The 20234-nt window shown below is 46.6% G+C and overlaps 1 protein-coding gene across 2 annotated transcripts in view; it reads right to left on the reverse strand.

Moving 5' to 3' along the window:
* SBF1 (SET binding factor 1) overlaps window positions 1–20234 on the reverse strand; it is a 1592200-nt gene that overhangs the window by 302124 nt on the left and 1269842 nt on the right. For both annotated transcript variants that reach the window (XM_078677863.1, XM_078677862.1), the window contains one exon: window positions 18739–18840. In XM_078677863.1, coding sequence (XP_078533989.1) covers window positions 18739–18840 — 102 coding nt within the window. The remainder of the gene's footprint in view (window positions 1–18738; window positions 18841–20234) is intronic.

Genomic DNA, 20234 nt, shown 5'->3' on the forward strand with positions numbered 1-20234 from the left:
TTTGTGACTCTCCCTGGTCTGTATTGTCTGTCCAGGTTTGAGCTTGGTCATCCTGATCATCTCCTTCAGGGTAGCCATATTGGTCATCATAGTCATACCCCATGTCCACAGTAGAGTGTGTGGGTGAGAATGTATAAGTGTCCTGTTCATGGTACCTTATAGGCTCAAAATGGACTGGTGATGTTGAAGAATCCCTTTTCTTTTTCAGTGGGATCTTGTAGGATTCCAGAGGATTTTCTACTCTTAGTTTTCTGTGATAGACAGTAAGTTTGCCTGTGTTTGCGTCGATGTGGAACTTTGCTTGTTCATCATAGGAGGGCTCCTGGTATGTAATGTCCTCTTCCAGAGGATGACTTCTTTTCCCAAGAGACACAGTTTTGGGCGATTCGATTTTTGTTGTTGGATCGATAGCCTTAGGTCGTGCTGTCGGTGGCAGACCGTATTTTATCGGCGGCTTTGGGGTTGGCGTCGATAATGGACTGACGGACTTTGCCTTGTCGTCGCGCTTTTGTCCTTGCATTGACTTCGGCGTTTGAAGCTGTGAAGGCGCGTGTTTTGTGTTCGACTCAACGCAATCCTTTCAGGCGCTTTTGTGTTTCGGCTCTAGGGCTTTGACGAGCTGTTGCGTCTCGAGTCGGTGCCTCGGTTCAAGGTCCTTTTGAGACTGGAGTCCCTTGTTTGTGTCTTTATCCATCGTCGCCGACCTAGTGGGTTCAACGCCCTTGGCTTTAGCTATGGCCTTTAGTGCACCAATTTTCGGTTCAACACCCTTTGTGGTGGACCCCGCCGGGTCGTCGACACTCTTTTTCGACGTCGACTCGGACGTAGTTGCACTTTTCGATCCGAGGACTGTCTTCAGCAGTTTCGGTTTCGATTTCGCCTCGATAGCTTTCGGTTTTTCTTTTTGCATGGCGACCGATGGCTCGTGCGATGTATTCTTAGCCGGGCCGAGACGCGGGGCTATAGAATGTTTGTTAAGGTCTTGGCTAAGGCCTTTTGGCGATGCCTCGACCTGAGCCTTAGAAAGTCTTTGAGTGTCTTTTTGGGGCCCAGTAACCCGCTGTCGGGCCTGGTTCATCACTCGAGTCGTCATCGACGGCTCCGATGGGGGACACGTCGTCCCTTACCTCTTCGACGGTTTCTTCTTCAACGACGCGTTGTTCGTCATCATCATCGTAGTAGTTTGAGTCGTGCTCTGAGCCGGGATCCGACGCCTGTTCTGGTTCCACGGTCTCCACGACGTCCTCGTCGTCTTCATCGAAGATATTCACCGGTTCGGGTGCTGGATTCGTCATTGTTTGCCGTGCTGCGCGTCGGAGCTTAAGCGTCTTCTTCGACCTGAACCGAGCACAAGCGAGACAGCTGTCCTCGTTGTGGTCTGGTGATAAACACTTGTTGCACACCGGGTGTACGTCGATGTGCGGGTATTTAGAGTTGCAAAGGGGGCATCGCTTGAACGGGCTTCGTTCCATCGACGATCGGGCCTTTGGTGTCGAAAAGGCCACGCGGCTCTCTTCGACGTCTTGCTTCAAAAAGAACTGGAACAAGAACTCTGCACCGATCGAAATAACAATACCGACGACCCCGAAGGCCTTTTGGCCTTGAAGAAAAAGTTTCCGAACTTGAGTAAAGAAAGTACATCCGAACCCAATGGCGGAAAAAAACAATCTGAGGATGGAGAGGATGCCCATGCGCACTGTAGTCCAGGGAAGGAGCCACCTATCTCGTGATACTTCGAAGACTCTTCCAGGACAACAAGGTGCAATCATCCGGACCCAACACTAGGCGGCGATCTATGCATAAGATGTGAATTCAGCAGCCCACATGCCTCGAACATCTTATTTTTAACAGGCAGACTGTCCCCAGTGTCCACTTCATGAGTGCACCAGGTAGTCTGACTTGGAGTCAGAGAGAACATATGTCTGTACTGATTGAGCACTTGTCTACAATCAGCTTGCTGCTGGGCAGTGAGGCTGCCTGCCAAGGCTACACCATCTACTGACCCATCATCAGGGTTATGTGAGAGCAGGTCAGGGTGTGGATCACTCTCTTCCCCCTGCCCCTCAACAGTAGCCAAGAGCAAGCCCTTGTCTGCCCTGTCAACATATGGTTTCAGTCTGTTGACATGGAGCACCCTATGGGGGCTCTTGGGAGTTCCAAGTTCCACCAAATAGGTAACCTATCCCTTCTGATCAACAATTGTATGGGGGCCACTCCACTTGTCCTGGAGGGCTGCTGGGGCCACAGGCTTCAGCACTCACACTTTCTGTCCTGGCTGTTAGACAGTCAGCACAGCCTTTTGTCATGCCAGGCCTTTTGCAATTCCTGGCTAGACTCAAGGTTTTTAATGGCGTTTTCATGTACTCTACCATCCTGGAGAGCAGACCAAGTACATAGTCCACTATGTCCTGTTTACGGGGTTTGAGAGGTAACTCCCATCCCTCCTTAACCAGACACAATGGACCCCTCACAAGATGCCCAAACAGAAGTTTAAAAGGGTAGTAACCAACCCCCTTCTGAGGAACCTCCCAGTATGCAAATAAAAGGCAGGGCAAAAGGATGTCCCATCTGCGCCTAAGCTTTTCTGGGAGACCCTTGATCATACCCTTTAAGGTGTTGTTGAATCTCTCAACTAAACCATTGCAATATGGGTGATGGGGTGTGGTGAATTTGTAATTCACCCCGCACTCCTTCCACATAGCAGTCAAGTAAATAGACATGAAGTTAGCACCTCTGTCTGATACTACCTCTTTAGGAAAACCCACCCTTGAGAACACTCCCAAGAGGGCCCTTGCCACCACAGGAGTCTTAAGACATGTGGGGCCAATGAAAGTGAGGGACAGTCCTGTCCCAAGTCTTGTTTTGGCCCAGGTGACCTGCTAAAGGAATATCAATAGGAAACCCCTGAACTTCAGAGGTATAACCAACCTCCTGGCTGCACCAGGCTTGGGGTCTCTACTCTCTGAATACAGGAGTCCATCATCCCAATATATACTATGGGTTCCACTAGCATTCCCAGCAGCAGCCTGCTGTCTGACGGGTTCAAGAGAAGGGCAGCTCAGCTGCTCCTGGCTCAGATCTGCCCTGGAAGGGCCCCCTGTCCCCAATAACTCAACCTGATCAGGCTCAAGCTCATCTGGGACAGTTCCTTCTTCAGGACTAAGATCATCTCCCTCAAGAGACTGATCTGTATTCTAAGTCAGGGGGAAAGGCTCTGCCTTAACCCTTCTTCTTCTTTTCTTGGAAGGCACCTGGTCCATTCTTCCGGAATCCAAGGCCTGTTCAGTTTTTGACATTTTGGCCTGTGACCTAGTCACAGCATGTGTCAGCACAATTAGGGGCAAAAGTTCATCATTGGGCGTTGCTCCTCGCTGGGGGTCGCGTAACTAGTTAGCATGGAGGAGTCTCGTTCGTTTTTGGAATTAACACGGGAAACCTCACCCGGCCCGGACACGGAAAGGATTGACAGATTGATAGCTCGATTCTGTGGGTGGTGGTGCATGGCCGTTCTTAGTTGGTGGAGCGATTTGTCTGGTTAATTCCGATAACGAACGAGACTCCTCCATGCTAACTAGTTACGCGACCCCCAGCGAGGAGCAACGCCCAATGATGATCTAGGGCGACCGCAAGGTTGTCTGAGGGCACTAGGTTACCAAGGAGGAGCACTCGCTTCACTTCACGCATTTCTTACAACTCCACCTGTTAGTCCAGAAAAAGAGAAAAAACATTCCCCTATACTTCTCTATTTTTCTAACTTTTCTTTTGGAGCATCCTATAATTAGGTAGACTCCTCTTGATGAACTTTTGCCCCTAATTGTGCTGACACACTTGACCTTGGGAGCAAGGGAACTAGACCTCACTTTCCTGTTCTAGTTTCTTATTTGAGCTCCCAGTCCCCCCTCTTTTAGTGTATACACCTAGTCACAGCAAACACATGTGCAAGGATTCCTAACATTTCTGCATGGGTCCTGAACTCCACTTCAGCCCAAGCTGAAGTCTCTAAATCATTGCCAAGCAAGCATTCAACAGGGAGGTCTGCACTTACCACAACCTTCTTGATGCCAGTTACCCCTCCTCAGGAGAAATTAACAACTGCCAGGGCATGGTCAGTCCTGACATTGCTAGCATTGGTCACTTGGTACATTTCACCAAGTATGATTTGTTCAGGAGCCACAAGGTGACACCATTGTGACACTTGCCCCGGTGTACCTGAATGCCAAAGCCTCTTTTCCATTAATCAAAGGCTGCTGTCTGTATTTGCCCAGATTACCAGGACTCACAAAGGAGGACATATCCATGCCTCCATCACAGATCAGTAGAACCTGAGTTGGAACTCTGACTAGGCCAGAGTCCATCTCAGATCCCAGGGTTAACCCTACTACACCCTTATTCTGAGTACCACGACTTGGAGCTGAACTAGAGGGAACAGTTGCCTTGGGGGCAATGGTGGCTGGAGTTGAGTCTTTGGACCTATTACAATCACTAGTCCAATGGGTTTTCTGTTTACAGATTTTACACCATGGTTTCTTTTGGCCTTTTCCTTTAGTTGATTGGGATTCCCCACCAGATGCAGATTTTTCGGGACCTTGAGAAGACTTATGGTCTTTACCCTTTTCCTCACCCATATCAGGGTTCTTAGAATCTTGCTTTTTCGAGTCACCACCTTGGTTCCGAACCTTCTGCTTCGCCCTGGTTCTGACCCATTTGTCTGCCTTCTTTCCCAATTCTTGGGGAGAGGTCAGATCAGAGTCCACCAGGTACTGATGCAACAACTGATTTTGCCAATTATTAAGGATCTGCTCCCTCATTATTAAATTGTACAATCCTGTAACACCCTAACACCCTCCCCACCCAGCTACAGCAGACCCAAGACCTGCTCACCTTCAGAAGGCTCCTCAAGACCTGGCTCTTCGAGCAGTAGCACCCCCCTTCCCCCCTCCCTCCCGCCCCCAGCGCCTTAAGACCCTCACAGGTAAGCTAGCCGGGCTGATGAGAGGTGTTACCTCGAAACCGGGCCGGTCCTCGGATGCTTGTTTCCGTTCTGGAAAGGACATGGCTTTTGTAGTTCGGACTGGACTGTTCCCATGGGGCACAGGGTCAGCGCTGATTTGCATATCGCCATTGTCTAACCCAGGGTGGTGTGGAGTGGAAAAACGATGGATTTGGGCCCATATCTTTGGACTGGGGTGAATGTGTGACATTGATCCACATTCTGTCCATCACTGTTGTGTTTGCAATTACCGCTCTAAGTGTACTGGGGATGCTCAGACGTGAGTCCCAGGCACTCCACACCACTGGAATCAAGCTAGCCGGGCTGATGAGAGGTGTTACCTCGAAACCGGGCCGGTCCTCGGATGCTTGTTTCCGTTCTGGGAAGGACATGGCTTTTGTAGTTCGGACTGGACTGTTCCCATGGGGCACAGGGTCAGCGCTGATTTGCATATCGCCATTGTCTAACCCAGGGTGGTGTGGAGTGGAAAAACGATGGATTTGGGCCCATATCTTTGGACTGGGGTGAATGTGTGACATTGATCCACATTCTGTCCATCACTGTTGTGTTTGCAATTACCGCTCTAAGTGTACTGGGGATGCTCAGACGTGAGTCCCAGGCACTCCACACCACTGGAATCAAGCTAGCCGGGCTGATGAGAGGTGTTACCTCGAAACCGGGCCGGTCCTCGGATGCTTGTTTCCGTTCTGGGAAGGACATGGCTTTTGTAGTTCGGACTGGACTGTTCCCATGGGGCACAGGGTCAGCGCTGATTTGCATATCGCCATTGTCTAACCCAGGGTGGTGTGGAGTGGAAAAACGATGGATTTGGGCCCAGATCTTTGGACTGGGGTGAATGTGTGACATTGATCCACATTCTGTCCATCACTGTTGTGTTTGCAATTACCGCTCTAAGTGTACTGGGGATGCTCAGACGTGAGTCCCAGGCACTCCACACCACTGGAATCAAGCTAGCCGGGCTGATGAGAGGTGTTACCTCGAAACCGGGCCGGTCCTCGGATGCTTGTTTCCGTTCTGGGAAGGACATGGCTTTTGTAGTTCGGACTGGACTGTTCCCATGGGGCACAGGGTCAGCGCTGATTTGCATATCGCCATTGTCTAACCCAGGGTGGTGTGGAGTGGAAAAACGATGGATTTGGGCCCAGATCTTTGGACTGGGGTGAATGTGTGACATTGATCCACATTCTGTCCATCACTGTTGTGTTTGCAATTACCTCACAGGTAAGTAGCACGCTTTACAAGTTCATTGATTGATTGATTGTGAAATCACACACCTTACTGCCAAGTAACCCAGCCCACCAGAGCATTAGTAGCACAATCAACAAAGTTAACCCAGTCCTGAGTCTGAGCCTGTTGGGTATCTCTGAACTTTATCCTGTATTGTTCAGTGGTTAGGCCAACCCTTCAATCAGAGCTCTCTTCTCTACCCCTTCAGGCACTAAGGCGTTCTTGAGATCATTCAACAGTAGTACCTCCTTGAGGCGTTGGGTGTTTGCACTTTTGCCTTTCTTCAATCTCCTAGCAGTACACAATGCTCTCAATTCCAAGAATGGGAATGTGTCATAATTTGATGTCAGCATGGTACTAACATCTGGCAGGGACCTACTGGTTCCTGGCCTTGAAGACATTACTAGTGTGGTGTGGTGTATGCACCTACCTTCTCTAGTGTGGCCTGCTGAACTCTCTTGAGTTGTAGAAAGGGTGTGCTAAGCCCTTGACACACAACTCTAAGTTCAGTAGAACTTACTGTAGTTTTTAAGCTTGTATTACATGTACCTCAGGTACCTTTAGTGGTTTTCAGTTAGTCAATCACTTGAGATTATCTGGTAAAACAAAGGCAAGCTTGAATCCCAACCGCTGCACACCAATGTGAGAAGTTGGCCTGGCATATGCTGTCCACTAGTTATAGTGGGCACCCTGTACCAGTCCAAACAACCCCTTAGATGTGATCGGTTAAAGACAACCTTATTGAAAGCTATCCTAGTGGTAGCTATGGAGAGCAGCATTCAGGCTAAGTCTTGAAGGAATGTAAAGCAGCTTGTATTACCAGTCTATAATCTCATGAATGAGCAAATTAAAGGAGAACCACACCAGGTATATATATAAAATATATGTATTTATTCTAAACACACCCTACTAGTCTCTTTATGAGGCTAGAGGTCAAAGCACATAAGTAACGCTTAATATCACACAGTAAATTAACACAATATACGTTGAGCCCTAGGGGCGTACCAAACCATATATTAAGAAAGTGGTATAAGAACCATGACTTGACTAGACACAAGGCCTAGAGCCTGTAGAATCGCTGGGACGACAAGGAACCACCCAAGGTAGTGACACAGGGGACCCACGGGGGACGTGTGCAGTGTGAGAACACAGCCACGAATCACCATTAGCTTCTATGGGGAAAGTCAGGGTTGGAAATTTAAAGATTAGGGACACTTGGAAGAGGACTTTGACAAACCCCTTTAGACTTAAGGGGTTCTAGGGCCAACACCCACGGAAGCACCGGAGTACTCGAGATACTTCACCCACGTAAGCCGGGTGCATAGGTGTCTTTTGGTGTCGTGAATCGTCGTTGCTTTCAAGGGCGATCTGCTGCAAAGGGCTGCTGCCGTCAAAGAGGAAAGTTTCCGGTGTGATCCAAGCCTGGATCGAAGATGAGAAGAACCTGAAAGCAGAGGGGACAGAGTCTGGGTTACTTGCCAGTGACCAGGGGCACAATAGACTAATGCCCACCGATGTCGGGTAATTTCAGGTTGAAGAGGTGAAGCTTGACTCTGCAGCCACGAGGACCAGGAGGCGTCGACGACGACGAGCTGGATTGGAGCTGTCCCACGAAGGGAGCAGCACCTCAGTAAAGGAATTAGTGCTCTAGGAGGTCAGATCCATCCCCCCACAGAGTCTGAAGACGCCATGACCCCCAGAAGCTGTCCTACACCAATACCCTGGGTACCAGAGCAGTTGCCTCAACCAAGGCTTGTTGAGTGTCCAGTCCGGACACCACTGATGGCTAACTACCGATGAGAGATGTCAGGATCCACAAAGTCGGCACAATGAGTGGCCCTACTACCCTGTTTTGCCCCCCTTCACCAGGTCTACAATATATAGTGAAAGCATCTAACCGCGCTACCACAATAGACAAAACAGCTATGCACCCGAGCCCCATATAAATCGGTTTCAAGGGTGGTCTGGTTGAAAGGATGACATCCACTATCTTCGGCTCCAAATCAAAAGGAACTCAGTTATCGCCACTTAATCTCCATGGAGGTACACTTTGTGGAGGTTTAACAATCCCCTGTTGCTGAGCCAAGAAGTAATCATGAAGAGGAATCCAGTTTGGACGGCAAATGTTCAGGCTCGCCATATATGGATACCACCCCCACCTACCCCAATCCGGGGCTATCAAGGTGACCTGACATTGGTCTGTCCTGACTGAATTTGAAATGGAAAAGTATTGTGTAATGGACTTGTGAATCATTTCCAAATAGAGATGATCCACTAATGACTCCGAGCGAAAACGCCAAGTGAAGGATCTGGCTGTCATCATGGGAATACAGAGAGTGAGTTGCACAGGGCAGTGATCAGAGAGAGTGCGTGGCAGATTCTTGACCTCAGTCACCCAGTGCGCCACCCTCTCACCCACCAGCCAGTAATCGAGGCGAGAACAACTGCCATGCACTGACAAAATGTGTGTGCCTGCAAGTGTTTCCATATGTCTATGCCTCCATATATCCAGCAGGCCTAACGCCACTATCCCAGAATCAATGTCATGAGCTGCCCCTGGTGAGTGACCGTCCCTACCGCTAGACTTATCTTTGCTGGGGTCCAGGTGCTTATTTAGGTCCCCGCGCCAGAGTATTGCTGCTTTGGGCCAGTCTTGTAGGACAGCTAGAAGATTCTCATACAGGTCAGGGTCATCTATGTTTGGTCCATAGCAGTTAACAATGGTGACCAGTTTACCTGTTAGTGTACCATGCACTATAGCATAACGACCTGTAGAATCAGGATATGTGCTGTGAGCCGTAAAAGAGAGACCCTTTTTTATCAGTGTGAGGACCTCCCGACTGTAAGAGGAATAGGAGGAGGCAAGGCGGAAGCCAGCCCAGCGAGCCCCAACCAGCTGGTCAGAATGTCGTGTCAGATGTGTTTCTTGCAAAAAGGCAATGCCAATATGATGTCGATCTAAGAGAGCTAGCACCTTACAGACCTTTTTCGGCGAGTTTAGTCCCCGTACATTCCATGTTAAACAAGAGATTGACATACTATTACTGTGCATATCAAAAGTAAAGCATATTGATTAGGGAATCTACCACTCGTATAGAATGTAAACAGAAAGCCTGAGCAATATCCAACGCAACAGATAATCGTCTGGCCACATGAACAACCCTCAAACCCCTCCCTCCCACCACAGTACCCCCCACCCACTTCAGCAACCCCAACAGGCTAAAGCCATCCCGAACACCCAGGAACAAATCCTCAGTACAGGACTGAGGGAGTAACCAATGAAGGGTAACATGCTTATAGGGGGGGCGCCAAACACAAACTCCCTCCCGGTGTAGGTAGGAGGTGGCCGAGCTATCGTGTCTTTCCAGTCCCAGCCCCTAACGCACACATCCACACTTTAGTGGTGCGCACAGTCAGGAGAGGCACAGTCAGGGCTGTCCAGATAAGACAGAGGCAGTCAGCGCTAGTAGCAGGTAGGTAGCACAACAGCGTGTAGGCCCCGCAGATTCCAGCAAGTCTGGCGACTAAGCGTATCTGTATCTGGAACTGTGACTGTGACGCTGGTCTCTCAAAGCGTCTTCACCCCACTCTCGCAGGTGGCCTCAAGAACGGTGGCAGCAGGAAGGCCTCTTGGATGGCGAGAAGGTACCAAAACAGAGCGCGCAGCGGCGAAAAGTTAGCCAGGTAAGGAGCGTTTAGCAGGCAGCATGCAGGATAAAACGAACAGCACACTGAAGCGACCCAGGTCAGGCCCGCGGCCGCGTTCCGGACGGCCGAGAGCCCAGGAGATAAAACGCCCCCCCCAAACCCAACGCCGAGAGGTCGCGCGGTCCGGTACCTGGAGGCGACACGGCCCTCCTGCCTACATGCTTACACTGGCCCGATGCCACCGGCCCTCCAGGATCCGCCACACGGCCCACCGCATGCCAGGCCTAGGGAGCCGAGCACACCCCCAGCACCCTCAGTCCACCCCCAGCTCCAGCCGCGGCCTACCTCGAGCGCCCAATCCCAATGCGTCCTAAGCCGCTACGCCGTCAGCGCTGGCCCAGATTGAACACGCTGCTAACTCCGCAATGTTAGGTTAAGGACAACAAGGGGCCCCAAGTGAATTAGCATCGGACCTCGGGGAGCATATTTTGTGAAACAACAATGGTCCATGCAAAAGAATTATATGCAAAGCAATGAATATAGACTGAATCAGTTCTATATTTGGGGCGACATGTCCAGCCGGACAGAGGTCTTCAATTTTTTACTCAATTGAAATATTTCATACACAGGAATACCTTCAACAAATCACCAGTGTGGGGCACACGCCTGTACCCAAACACAGTCAGATCAGTACAAAAGGTAAACAGAGGAAAAGAGCAGGGCTTTTCAAGGCAAAAGCAGCGATTTCTGTAAAGTATTGAGTGTACAGAAATATCAGTTAAACACCATTACATATAACATATAAATCAAGCATTTGAATATGGTGTACAATGAGTCGACGGCGTTTCGGTCCCACTACTTAGTCATGGGGACCATCATCAGGACATTTATATTTGCCTTTAACATTATAAGCCTCTAATGCCGGGGGGGGGGGGTCTGGGGGGGGGAATGAAAAAGGTTACCCCGATCGGCACGGGCAAGGGCTAAGAAATTGATAGCCTGGGGAAGCAGCCCAAAATCGGGCGCTATTGAGGTCCGCGCTTCATTGCTTAAAATCCGCGGTACCTGGAGAAGACCGGTTCAGTCGGTAGTGGAATCTGTTTCCTGGTTTCCTGTGGATGAAATATTTCAATTGAATAAAAAATTGAAGACCTCTGTCCGGCTGGACATGTCGCCCCAAATATAGAACTGATTCAGTCTATATTCATTGCTTTGCATATAACTCCGCAATGGCACTGATTTTTTCTGGGATGTCAGCCCGAATATTCCTCAGCCGTTCAAGAAGCTGTAGCAGATGGCAGTGGCAAGAGGCGGGTCTGGATTACAAAGGTTGTGAGCTCATCTGGCGGAGCAGCTCCACAGAGCGGCCATCTTGCAGTGCGCCCTCTAGCGCCCCCGAAGAAGGTTAAACATTATCCTTTGTCACACAAGTGCTGTGTGATCAAGAGGGGTGTTAAGCAAGTAGCTGCTTGCAAGTAGAGGTACCCTTCTCTTCGTTTGGGCTACTCTACCCCTACCTCATCCACAGTCTTTGAAGCCTTCTCTGGAGTACATTTTGAGAGGCTTCTCCCCTCCGAGAGCCTGTTGTTTTTGGAAGCTTTGCTGCAATAGTGATGCTCCAAAACTTGGCACATCTTCTCGCCTGTTGGTACCTTAAACCATGACTGCCAATTCTGGTCTGAGGTACCCCCATAGCCTTATTATCTCAATGTTCTACATTTTCTTTAGGATAGAGTCCATTTGAGACATAAAAAAGTGTTTTCCATCAAAAGGGACATTAATGTGGTGCTGCTTCACCATTGGGCAGAAGCCTGAGACTCTGAGCCATGTGCACCCTCTAAGGAGGACAGTGGTGTTAACTTCTAACAATCATCTGCAATGCAATAGGTCTCGCATCTATGTAAGTTTGAGCTATTGGCATTGCAAATGACAGTCTTTTATTTATGTTTTGGCTTTTAAAACATAAATAAAAGACATTGTCCTTTACAATGCCGATAGTTTAAACATTCACAAATGTGATACCTATTGCATTCCATATGCTTGAAGGCATTGTTGAGTTGCCCCCTTCTGTCTCCAATGGCCCCTGTAGAGCTCCCCGTTTACAAAGAGTTAAATAAACATTCCGGTTGTCACAACTGCGTACCTCTTACAGTAAGAGAAACTTATTACAGAAAATAGTGCTGACAGACTAAAAAAAGAGGTACCGTGTAACAACCGAAGTAAAAGGGCCAGTCCTCATGGGAGGTTACAAATGAAGACAAGGCGGTACTAAGTAAGGACTACCCAGCCTAATAATGAGTCAGAAGCCAGCATTTATGAAGGACAATGACACAAGCCAATGAGAAATATGGGCGGGGCTTCAAGTACATACTTCAATACAGCATGGCTTGGTATTAACTTTACATGATGCAGTGTCAGCCACATCCAGAACACATCTAATATTGGTGCTGGAAATTATCTTTCTGTCATGAACCAATGCCTTGTCTCTCTTTCTGTAGACTCCTGATAGGTATTTAGCCAAGCCTCCATCCCGGCACCTATTGTACAAAGACAATAGGCCCACTGAGATGGTGATGTGCATTACATTGCAGCTCAAAACCCTACCATCTTGCTTGAAGAATATATCCTGCGGTTCTCTTCGTTTGGTGGCAGAGCCTCCATGGTACCTTCAACTAAAGGCCCATTACCTGGCAGTATGAACTACCAGAGAATCGGGTTTTATGAGGCCTCTAAAATACAATGGGTCCTCCAGTGACACCTTGTATTTGTTTTCAAACCTCTGGGTTACCACCCTTGTTTTAACTAGGTGCTTGAAACTTTCAGTCGCACACTTGGGTATGCTCCTGAGCATCGGAAGGAACTGACCAACCTCTTAGTCTTAAGCAGAGTCTCCACCAATAAATCTCTTCCTCTTCTATAACATGCAGCTTCACCTTATGGTGACCTTGAGCTCTCTGGATGACTGTTTGACAGGCTGGGAAGGGGGTCAAAAGATGGATATTCCTGGTGGTCCACGTACCAATTTTCTTTCTCTGACTGCAAAGTGACAGGAGTTTTTAAAGTGAATTGTCACAAAATGTAAATACCTGTAAAGGAATTGTATACATTCATCAGTTAGGAAAACAAGCATTGGCACAGCCAATAGCTTTCGCCTTTGGGACCTTATTAAGAGTTTAGCCAATGTCTTTAAGCTATGTTGTAGACCAGAGCTGTTTACTCAGTACAGTACATAGTGCTTTTTCATCCATGTGTCATATTTAAGCAGAAAAGCTAACACGTGTTTTCTCTTTTAATGCTGCCAATGTAAATACTGAGACTGCTACAAAACAACATGCAATTATTGGGAAAATTAAGTTGAACTACCGACTTTCATTTCATTTCCAATCTTAGCGGGTCTGGAGTGTTTGTGCAGGACCTTGCACATCACCATGCCTGAATAAAATAAATGCACTTGTCAGGCAGTTAAATGCCTCCCACCCCCTGAAACGTGGCCCAATGGAATGCAAGCGGCAGAAAACCTGATAACAGCAATCTGGGGGTTAACGGATTACAGCATCTGAGCAAAAGCTCAGAATACCACTTGGAAACGGGGTAGACAGACTGACAAGCAGGGCCTGATTTAAATAACTTTCAGTGGGAAGTTGTCATTGCCTCTCACTTGAAACTGATAGTTTCCACCTTTGCACACCACTCCAACCTCGGAGCTAAAATCAAAGTACAGAGTTACCATCTGGTTCTGAAAATCAAGGAAAAAGGGAATAAAAATTAACTTTTTTATGCACTAACCTCACGAATCACTGCCAAAGAGCACAAAGATAGTCCAGCCCCCTCTCACCACTGGAGAGTGGGAGGGAGAGAGCGTCACAATGGAGACTAGGGGGACAGCCCGGGGAAGCAGGCTTTGCTGACGGCAGCTTGCTACAAGCAAGAGAATAAAATACAAAAGTTGCAGTCAAACACATTGACGTCTATGCCTAGCAGGAGAGAGGCTGTGGCATAACCTCCGGAGGTGATGCCGACTTCACACCTGGGGAACTGGGTTCGAGTCTTAGCGTTGGTAAAACTGTGCCTTAAAAAATATATATGTATAATGTAAATACATAAAAAACAACTAAGGAGTGCTTATGTGAAACGTCACATACGTGAAAAGCAAAAAACAAAATCAAAGTGACAGGTTGTTCCTGGACCCCTACCTGGTTCGGGCAAAACTAAGATTTAGCATGTTCAGTCCTCACAGTCAGGAGGCAACAGCCCTGTGGACAAGAAAGACTAAATCCAACAGGGCAAAGCAAGTCACCTCCTGTTTAGAAGGACCCTCACTCACCACTAGTTGGTGACATGCTTCATCCTCGGGTCCCCGCTGGGGTGGCCGGATGCCGCCCCAGCGTGCTACGACGCCTGAGTTACAGCGGAGCGGGTTGATGGTGAGTGTAATGGTGATTCAACTCAAAAGAATATGCAAAATATGTGAGTGCAAGGTTAAAAAATACAAGGTTGGAGCCCAAACAAAATATTTAATGCGGGCCAACCCGTATTAAGATTAAAAGCGTGAAAGTCGGACAACCAAGGGTTCTCTATTAGGAGACCAGTGTCCTTAATTACAATATCTGGTCAACATGTTTCTGCTGTCAAAAAGCGGGATCGCACAGCATTCGTCAGGACCACACCTAAATGGCACTCCGGTGGTATGTACGCGCTAAGGTACACCCTCCCGTGAGGCACTTAATGTGGAAAATATAAAAATAGAATAGTGAAAAGGTAGTTACTCACGGATATTACCCGTGCCGGCACACTGTGGAGTACAGTAGCCAAAGATACCTGTAAAGGGAAGAAAAAGAACAAACTGACACTTAAAACACACATAACAATGGACATGTAATCCATATGAGTCACATGCAATGAAACAACAATAAGGCTTGACCATGCCTCTATGTCATTGACCCCATCATGTAGTTACGAGGTTATTGTACCTTTTAAATGAGGAGTTAACAAACAGTGCCTTGTTTTAGATTAGTTACAAAGCAAGGACTATTGAAACACAGGTTCCCAAGAATGCCACAAAAGTGATTATATCTGCGTGTCCAGACTCTAAACCGATTAAGTGGTTGGGAACTCATTGCTGGTGCCTAACCTATATTAAAGCTGGGTAGGGCAAGGGAATCGTTTAATCAGATTGAAAGACTTACGAGCAATTAATAAAATCCTCAGTGAGGAAAAACACCCGTGGCAAACTGTAAATATAGCAGGATTAATTTTGCCGAGCAAGGGGAGGGGGATGGGAGGCACTTACAGGTTCGAAGAAAAACTTTGACTTCCTGGGTCAGAGCGGCGTGGGAAATGTTCACGCGGCGTCCTCTGTGAATGAGTCAGGAGGAAGGTGAAAAATTAGAAAATCCTCCGTAAAAATGTTGTCTCACCAACCGGAATGAGCCAACAGATGGAAACGCTGGACCCGTACTTACTTCTACGCTCGCGACTCCCCGCCCAGCACCTATATTCAGGGACTGCCGTCTGTCCGAAAAGTAGAATGGAAACGGGGCCGGGCTGTTTACATATTCTGTTAAGCCAGGTCACGTGTCCGACGTGCCCGAACGTCGATGACGTGAACCTGCCTAAGGCACTGTGGAAAAATTTAAAGGGGCCAAGTAGAAATACGAGGATTCAGGGTTCGAGACCCCGTGACTTCTCGCAAATTCTCCACAGTTTTAAAATTCAATACCACTGGTGGAGAAAATACAAAAACACTGAACTGATAAGCCAACAATCAGAAAATCTAATTGCCTGAATCAGAATAGTGTCAATCATTGTTGTCAAGATGCAATAGTCTAAATCACAGGGTTAACATCGTCTGGACCCATGTTGATCCAGGCAATTAGATTTTCACAGAGGACGCCGCGTGAACATTTCCCACGCCGCTCTGACCCAGGAAGTCAAAGTTTTTCTTCGAACCTGTAAGTGCCTCCCATCCCCCTCCCCTTGCTCGGCAAAGTTAATCCTGCTATATTTACAGTTTGCCATGGGTGTTTTTCCTCACTGAGGATTTTATTAATTGCTCGTAAGTCTTTCAATCTGATTAAACGATTCCCTTGCCCTACCCAGCTTTAATATAGGTTAGGCACCAGCAATGAGTTCCCAACCACTTAATCGGTTTAGAGTCTGGACACGCAGATATAATCACTTTTGTGGCATTCTTGGGAACGTGTGTTTCAATAGTCCTTGCTTTGTAACTAATCTAAAACAAGGCACTGTTTGTTAACTCCTCATTTAAAAGGTACAATAACCTCGTAACTACATGATGGGGTCAATGACATAGAGGCATGGTCAAGCCTTATTGTTGTTTCATTGCATGTGACTCATATGGATTACATGTCCATTGTTATGTGTGTTTTAAGTGTCAGTTTGTTCTTTTTCTTCCCTTTACAGGTATCTTTGGCTACTGTACTCCACAGTGTGCCGGCACGGGTAATATCCGTGAGTAACTACCTTTTCACTATTCTATTTTTATATTTTTCACATTAAGTGCCTCACGGGAGGGTGTACCTTAGCGCGTACATACCACCGGAGTGCCATTTAGGTGTGGTCCTGACGAATGCTGTGCGATCCCGCTTTTTGACAGCAGAAACATGTTGACCAGATATTGTAATTAAGGACACTGGTCTCCTAATAGAGAACACTTGGTTGTCCGACTTTCACGCTTTAAATCTTAATACGGGTTGGCCCGCATTAAATATTTTGTTTGGGCTCCAACCTTGTATTTTTTAACCTTGCACTCACATATTTTGCACATTCTTTTGAGTTGAATCACCATTACACTCACCATCATCCCGCTCCGCTGTAACTCAGGCATCGTAGCACGCTGGGGCGGCATTCGGCCACCCCAGCGGGGACCCGATGATGAAGCATGTCACCAACTAGTGGTGAGTGAGGGTCCTTCTAAACAGGAGGTGACTTGCTTTGCCCTGTTGGATTTAGTCTTTCTTGTCCACGGGGCTGTTGCCTCCTGACTGTGAGGACTGAACATGCTAAATCTTAGTTTTGCCTGAACCAGGTAGGGGTCCAGGAACAACCTGTCACTTTGATTTTGTTTTTTGCTTTTCACGTATGTGACGTTTCACATAAGCACTCCTTAGTTGTTTTTGATATACTTCATGGGGTACAGGAGTGTTTACTCGAGCCCTATCTCTCTCGTTGTTATATAGGTAATGTAAATACATGACAATTGTCACAAAAAGAAAATAGAATGTAAATACATGATCGTCACTAAAACAATGGCGAAAGGAAACAAAATGAGGAATGCTCTACAATCCTTATTGCACAGGTAGGAACATACATAAAAAAAGAGTAAGACCACACGTAACAGGGGCAGTTAGCTGGGAGGGTCCGAAACGCCAAAAGGCAGGACTAATTAAGCATATCCATCAAACAAAATCAGGAATTTAGGAAGGGAACTAACAGGAGCCAGTAGAAAAGATGGGAGGCGCTTTAAGCAAATATTCTGGATACAGCATGCCTCGCAGAGCAGCGCATGCACTGCCTAGGCACGACCTAACAAAAATGAAGCAAATGTTTTTCATAATTCTGAAGTGTGCTGGAAACAGATTTTAATAGGATCACAACAAATCAAGACACTTTACTTGGTGATAAGCAAACGATATTTATTCATAGAAACTCGATTTCCAACCTTTATCATTTGTGTGATATATATTTTGTCATTAAAACGAAATGTCTGTGCAAATTTAGTGGCCATTTCAATGGATTATGTGCTGACTGTATAAGACAACTGACTACCACACAATGCTTTAGCTACATTGATCCTGCCTCATGTTCATTAAAGGTAGGGGGGTAGCGAAAGTATTTCATTCTAAAAATTGGGTCAAGGTTCTAAAAAGTCTGTGTAGCACTGGGTTAGTGTTGCTCGGCCAATGTTTCTTGTGTAAGAGGAACATTCTGAGTTCCTAAGATATCTGTTCCTGAAAAGTTAGATTTCTAATTTTAGGTGGCGCTAGACTGATCAGATCTTCTAAGCACAAGATATCAGTACATCTCCTCCAGGAAGTAGGAATCAGAAACCCTGTCCTCACTTTGATCAAAGTACTTTTGAGTCCAAGCAGTGCATTTTCTCAAACTTTGTTGCAATACTGTACTTTTCTGTGTTCTGTTGCCTTTTTTTCCTGTTTATTCTTGATGATACACAGTTACATGAGTGGGCAGTGACCACATGTTTTGTGACTTCAAGCACGATGGGGAGCAGGGAAACTGGCCCTGTTCTTGGGAGTTCTACAATTTATTTTCCTATAAAAGATTTTTGCCATGTTATCAAGTTAGCAGCAGTGTGCTGTAGGATAATTATAGTGAAACAAAAGGGTAAACTGAATCAGCAGTACTACTGAACACTAGAAAGCTCGACAAGGATCGAGTAGACAATATATTAAGAATGACGGCAATAATACAAAAAGTTGAGCAGATGCAGATCAGTTAGAAAATGCAATGCTATTGGTCTCATTATTTGTGGTGGAAACTAACAGCAAAAGGAAAAGCAACCAGGTATCTAATTTTAGCCACTCAAAAATTCGGCTGTACTCTGTAACTTAGAATGAAAATATAGAAGTATGCACACACCACAGTGTTAACTGGTCAGATTAGCCACCGTGCAGTTAGCCAGAGCTGGACCAATTAGTAACAGCAATGTAAAAAAAAGCACACTGTGTATGGTGTGTAATGTGCCTTTAGGAGGATTATGTTCCTGCAGTTGTGGACTGGTATTTGAACACTATCACAGTCAAATGTGGGACAAAACCAGAGCCACACATCCTAGAATGTGTTATGTCCCAATTCTGTTCACGAATCCTTACCTGGGTTGTGATGTCCCACCCATCCTCCAGGCTGACCAGGACTGAGGAGCCAGTGTCTAAGAGCTCAACGACCAGCACAGAGATCTGCAGGATCTTATGCAGCTAGGAAAGCAATAAAAACTGTTAAAACACAATCGCAAAGGATGGAAGTCAGGATTGTACAATTGAATGCGATTTACTTGGGCAGAGAGGACAGATCCTGAAATGTACAAAGATCAGCTCAGTATCATAGTGAATAAAGGGGGAAAGAAATCACACAGACGTAAAGAAAAGGATCCATTTAATATAGTCTGGAATTCACAGCAGATAGTCAACACACATTCATGGATGGAAGGCAAGATTCCAGTGAACTGAGGTGGCATAGAGGGAGAGGTAGGAAATTCAAATGGAACATACAGTTCGGAACTGGAAAGGGTATCAGAGTCTCAAATGTTGCACATGCAGAAAAAATATGAGAGAGAATTTAAAATAGACATTCAAATTCTTAGAGAGGTAAGATGCTTACAGGCAACAGAAAGATCATGGTGCGGTGAAAGAAATATGTTAGATACTAGTACAAAATGTTTGCTAACATCAAATATCCTATAGAATCACTTGGTTATAGAACATGTAGTCCATTCACATACTGTAAGCTCTTCACAAACTGGCTTACTTGACCGCAATTGCCCTTTTAAAAGCATCTCAGAAATACATAACCTCTCATTTATTGATAGGAAGACAACTTGCATCACTTGTGAGTTTACTCAAACTCAATGCTAGAAAACTAACGCTAGAGGTAGATATCAGTCAAAAATGGGTACAGACTCCGATTCTGGTGCAAAAACTGTTATTCGTGCAACTAGTTTTCGCCAAGCTTGATATATATATATATATATATATATATATATATTACCTACTGGCGGTCGCCAGTAGGTAGTTATAGTTAGGATCGTTTTCCATAGGAAATCCGCAACATTCTATTGGGAATAACTTTGGCGCCGAATGATGGATCTGCCTGTAATTTTCCTTAACTTTGCCTCGCTGCGCTCCTTCCCTGAAAGTTTCGGGGGGGTCCGTCAAGCGGGGGCCGAGATAAAAGGGGGTCCCAAAACGTGTTTTCCCCATGTTAATTTCCATAGGGCGGTTGGACTCACTTTTAGCCCGAACGGCTGAATGGATTTCCACCAAACTTGGCAAAATTGTAGGGACTGGTACCCCGATGTGCCTTTGCTATGTCTCAAGATATATGCTCCAGTGGTTTTTACGAAAATTAACTTTGAAAAAATATATATTGGGCTACATTGGGCTATATATAGGTTAGAGCCCAAATGTAGCCCAATGTAGCCCAAAGATGGCCACCAGAGACAAAAAAAAACAAATGTAGCCCAAATATCAGCCAGATGTAGCCCAACTATAGCCCAATGACAGAATGTCCCAGAGTGTTCCAGAGGGTTCTAAAGAACAACTAGAGCCCTAACAGTCTTACTTATGACAAAAGTATGGCACACCTGAAGTCA

Source organism: Lissotriton helveticus, chromosome 1_1 (genome assembly GCF_964261635.1).
Source record: "Lissotriton helveticus chromosome 1_1, aLisHel1.1, whole genome shotgun sequence".
In the NCBI taxonomy this organism is placed as follows: domain Eukaryota; kingdom Metazoa; phylum Chordata; class Amphibia; order Caudata; family Salamandridae; genus Lissotriton; species Lissotriton helveticus.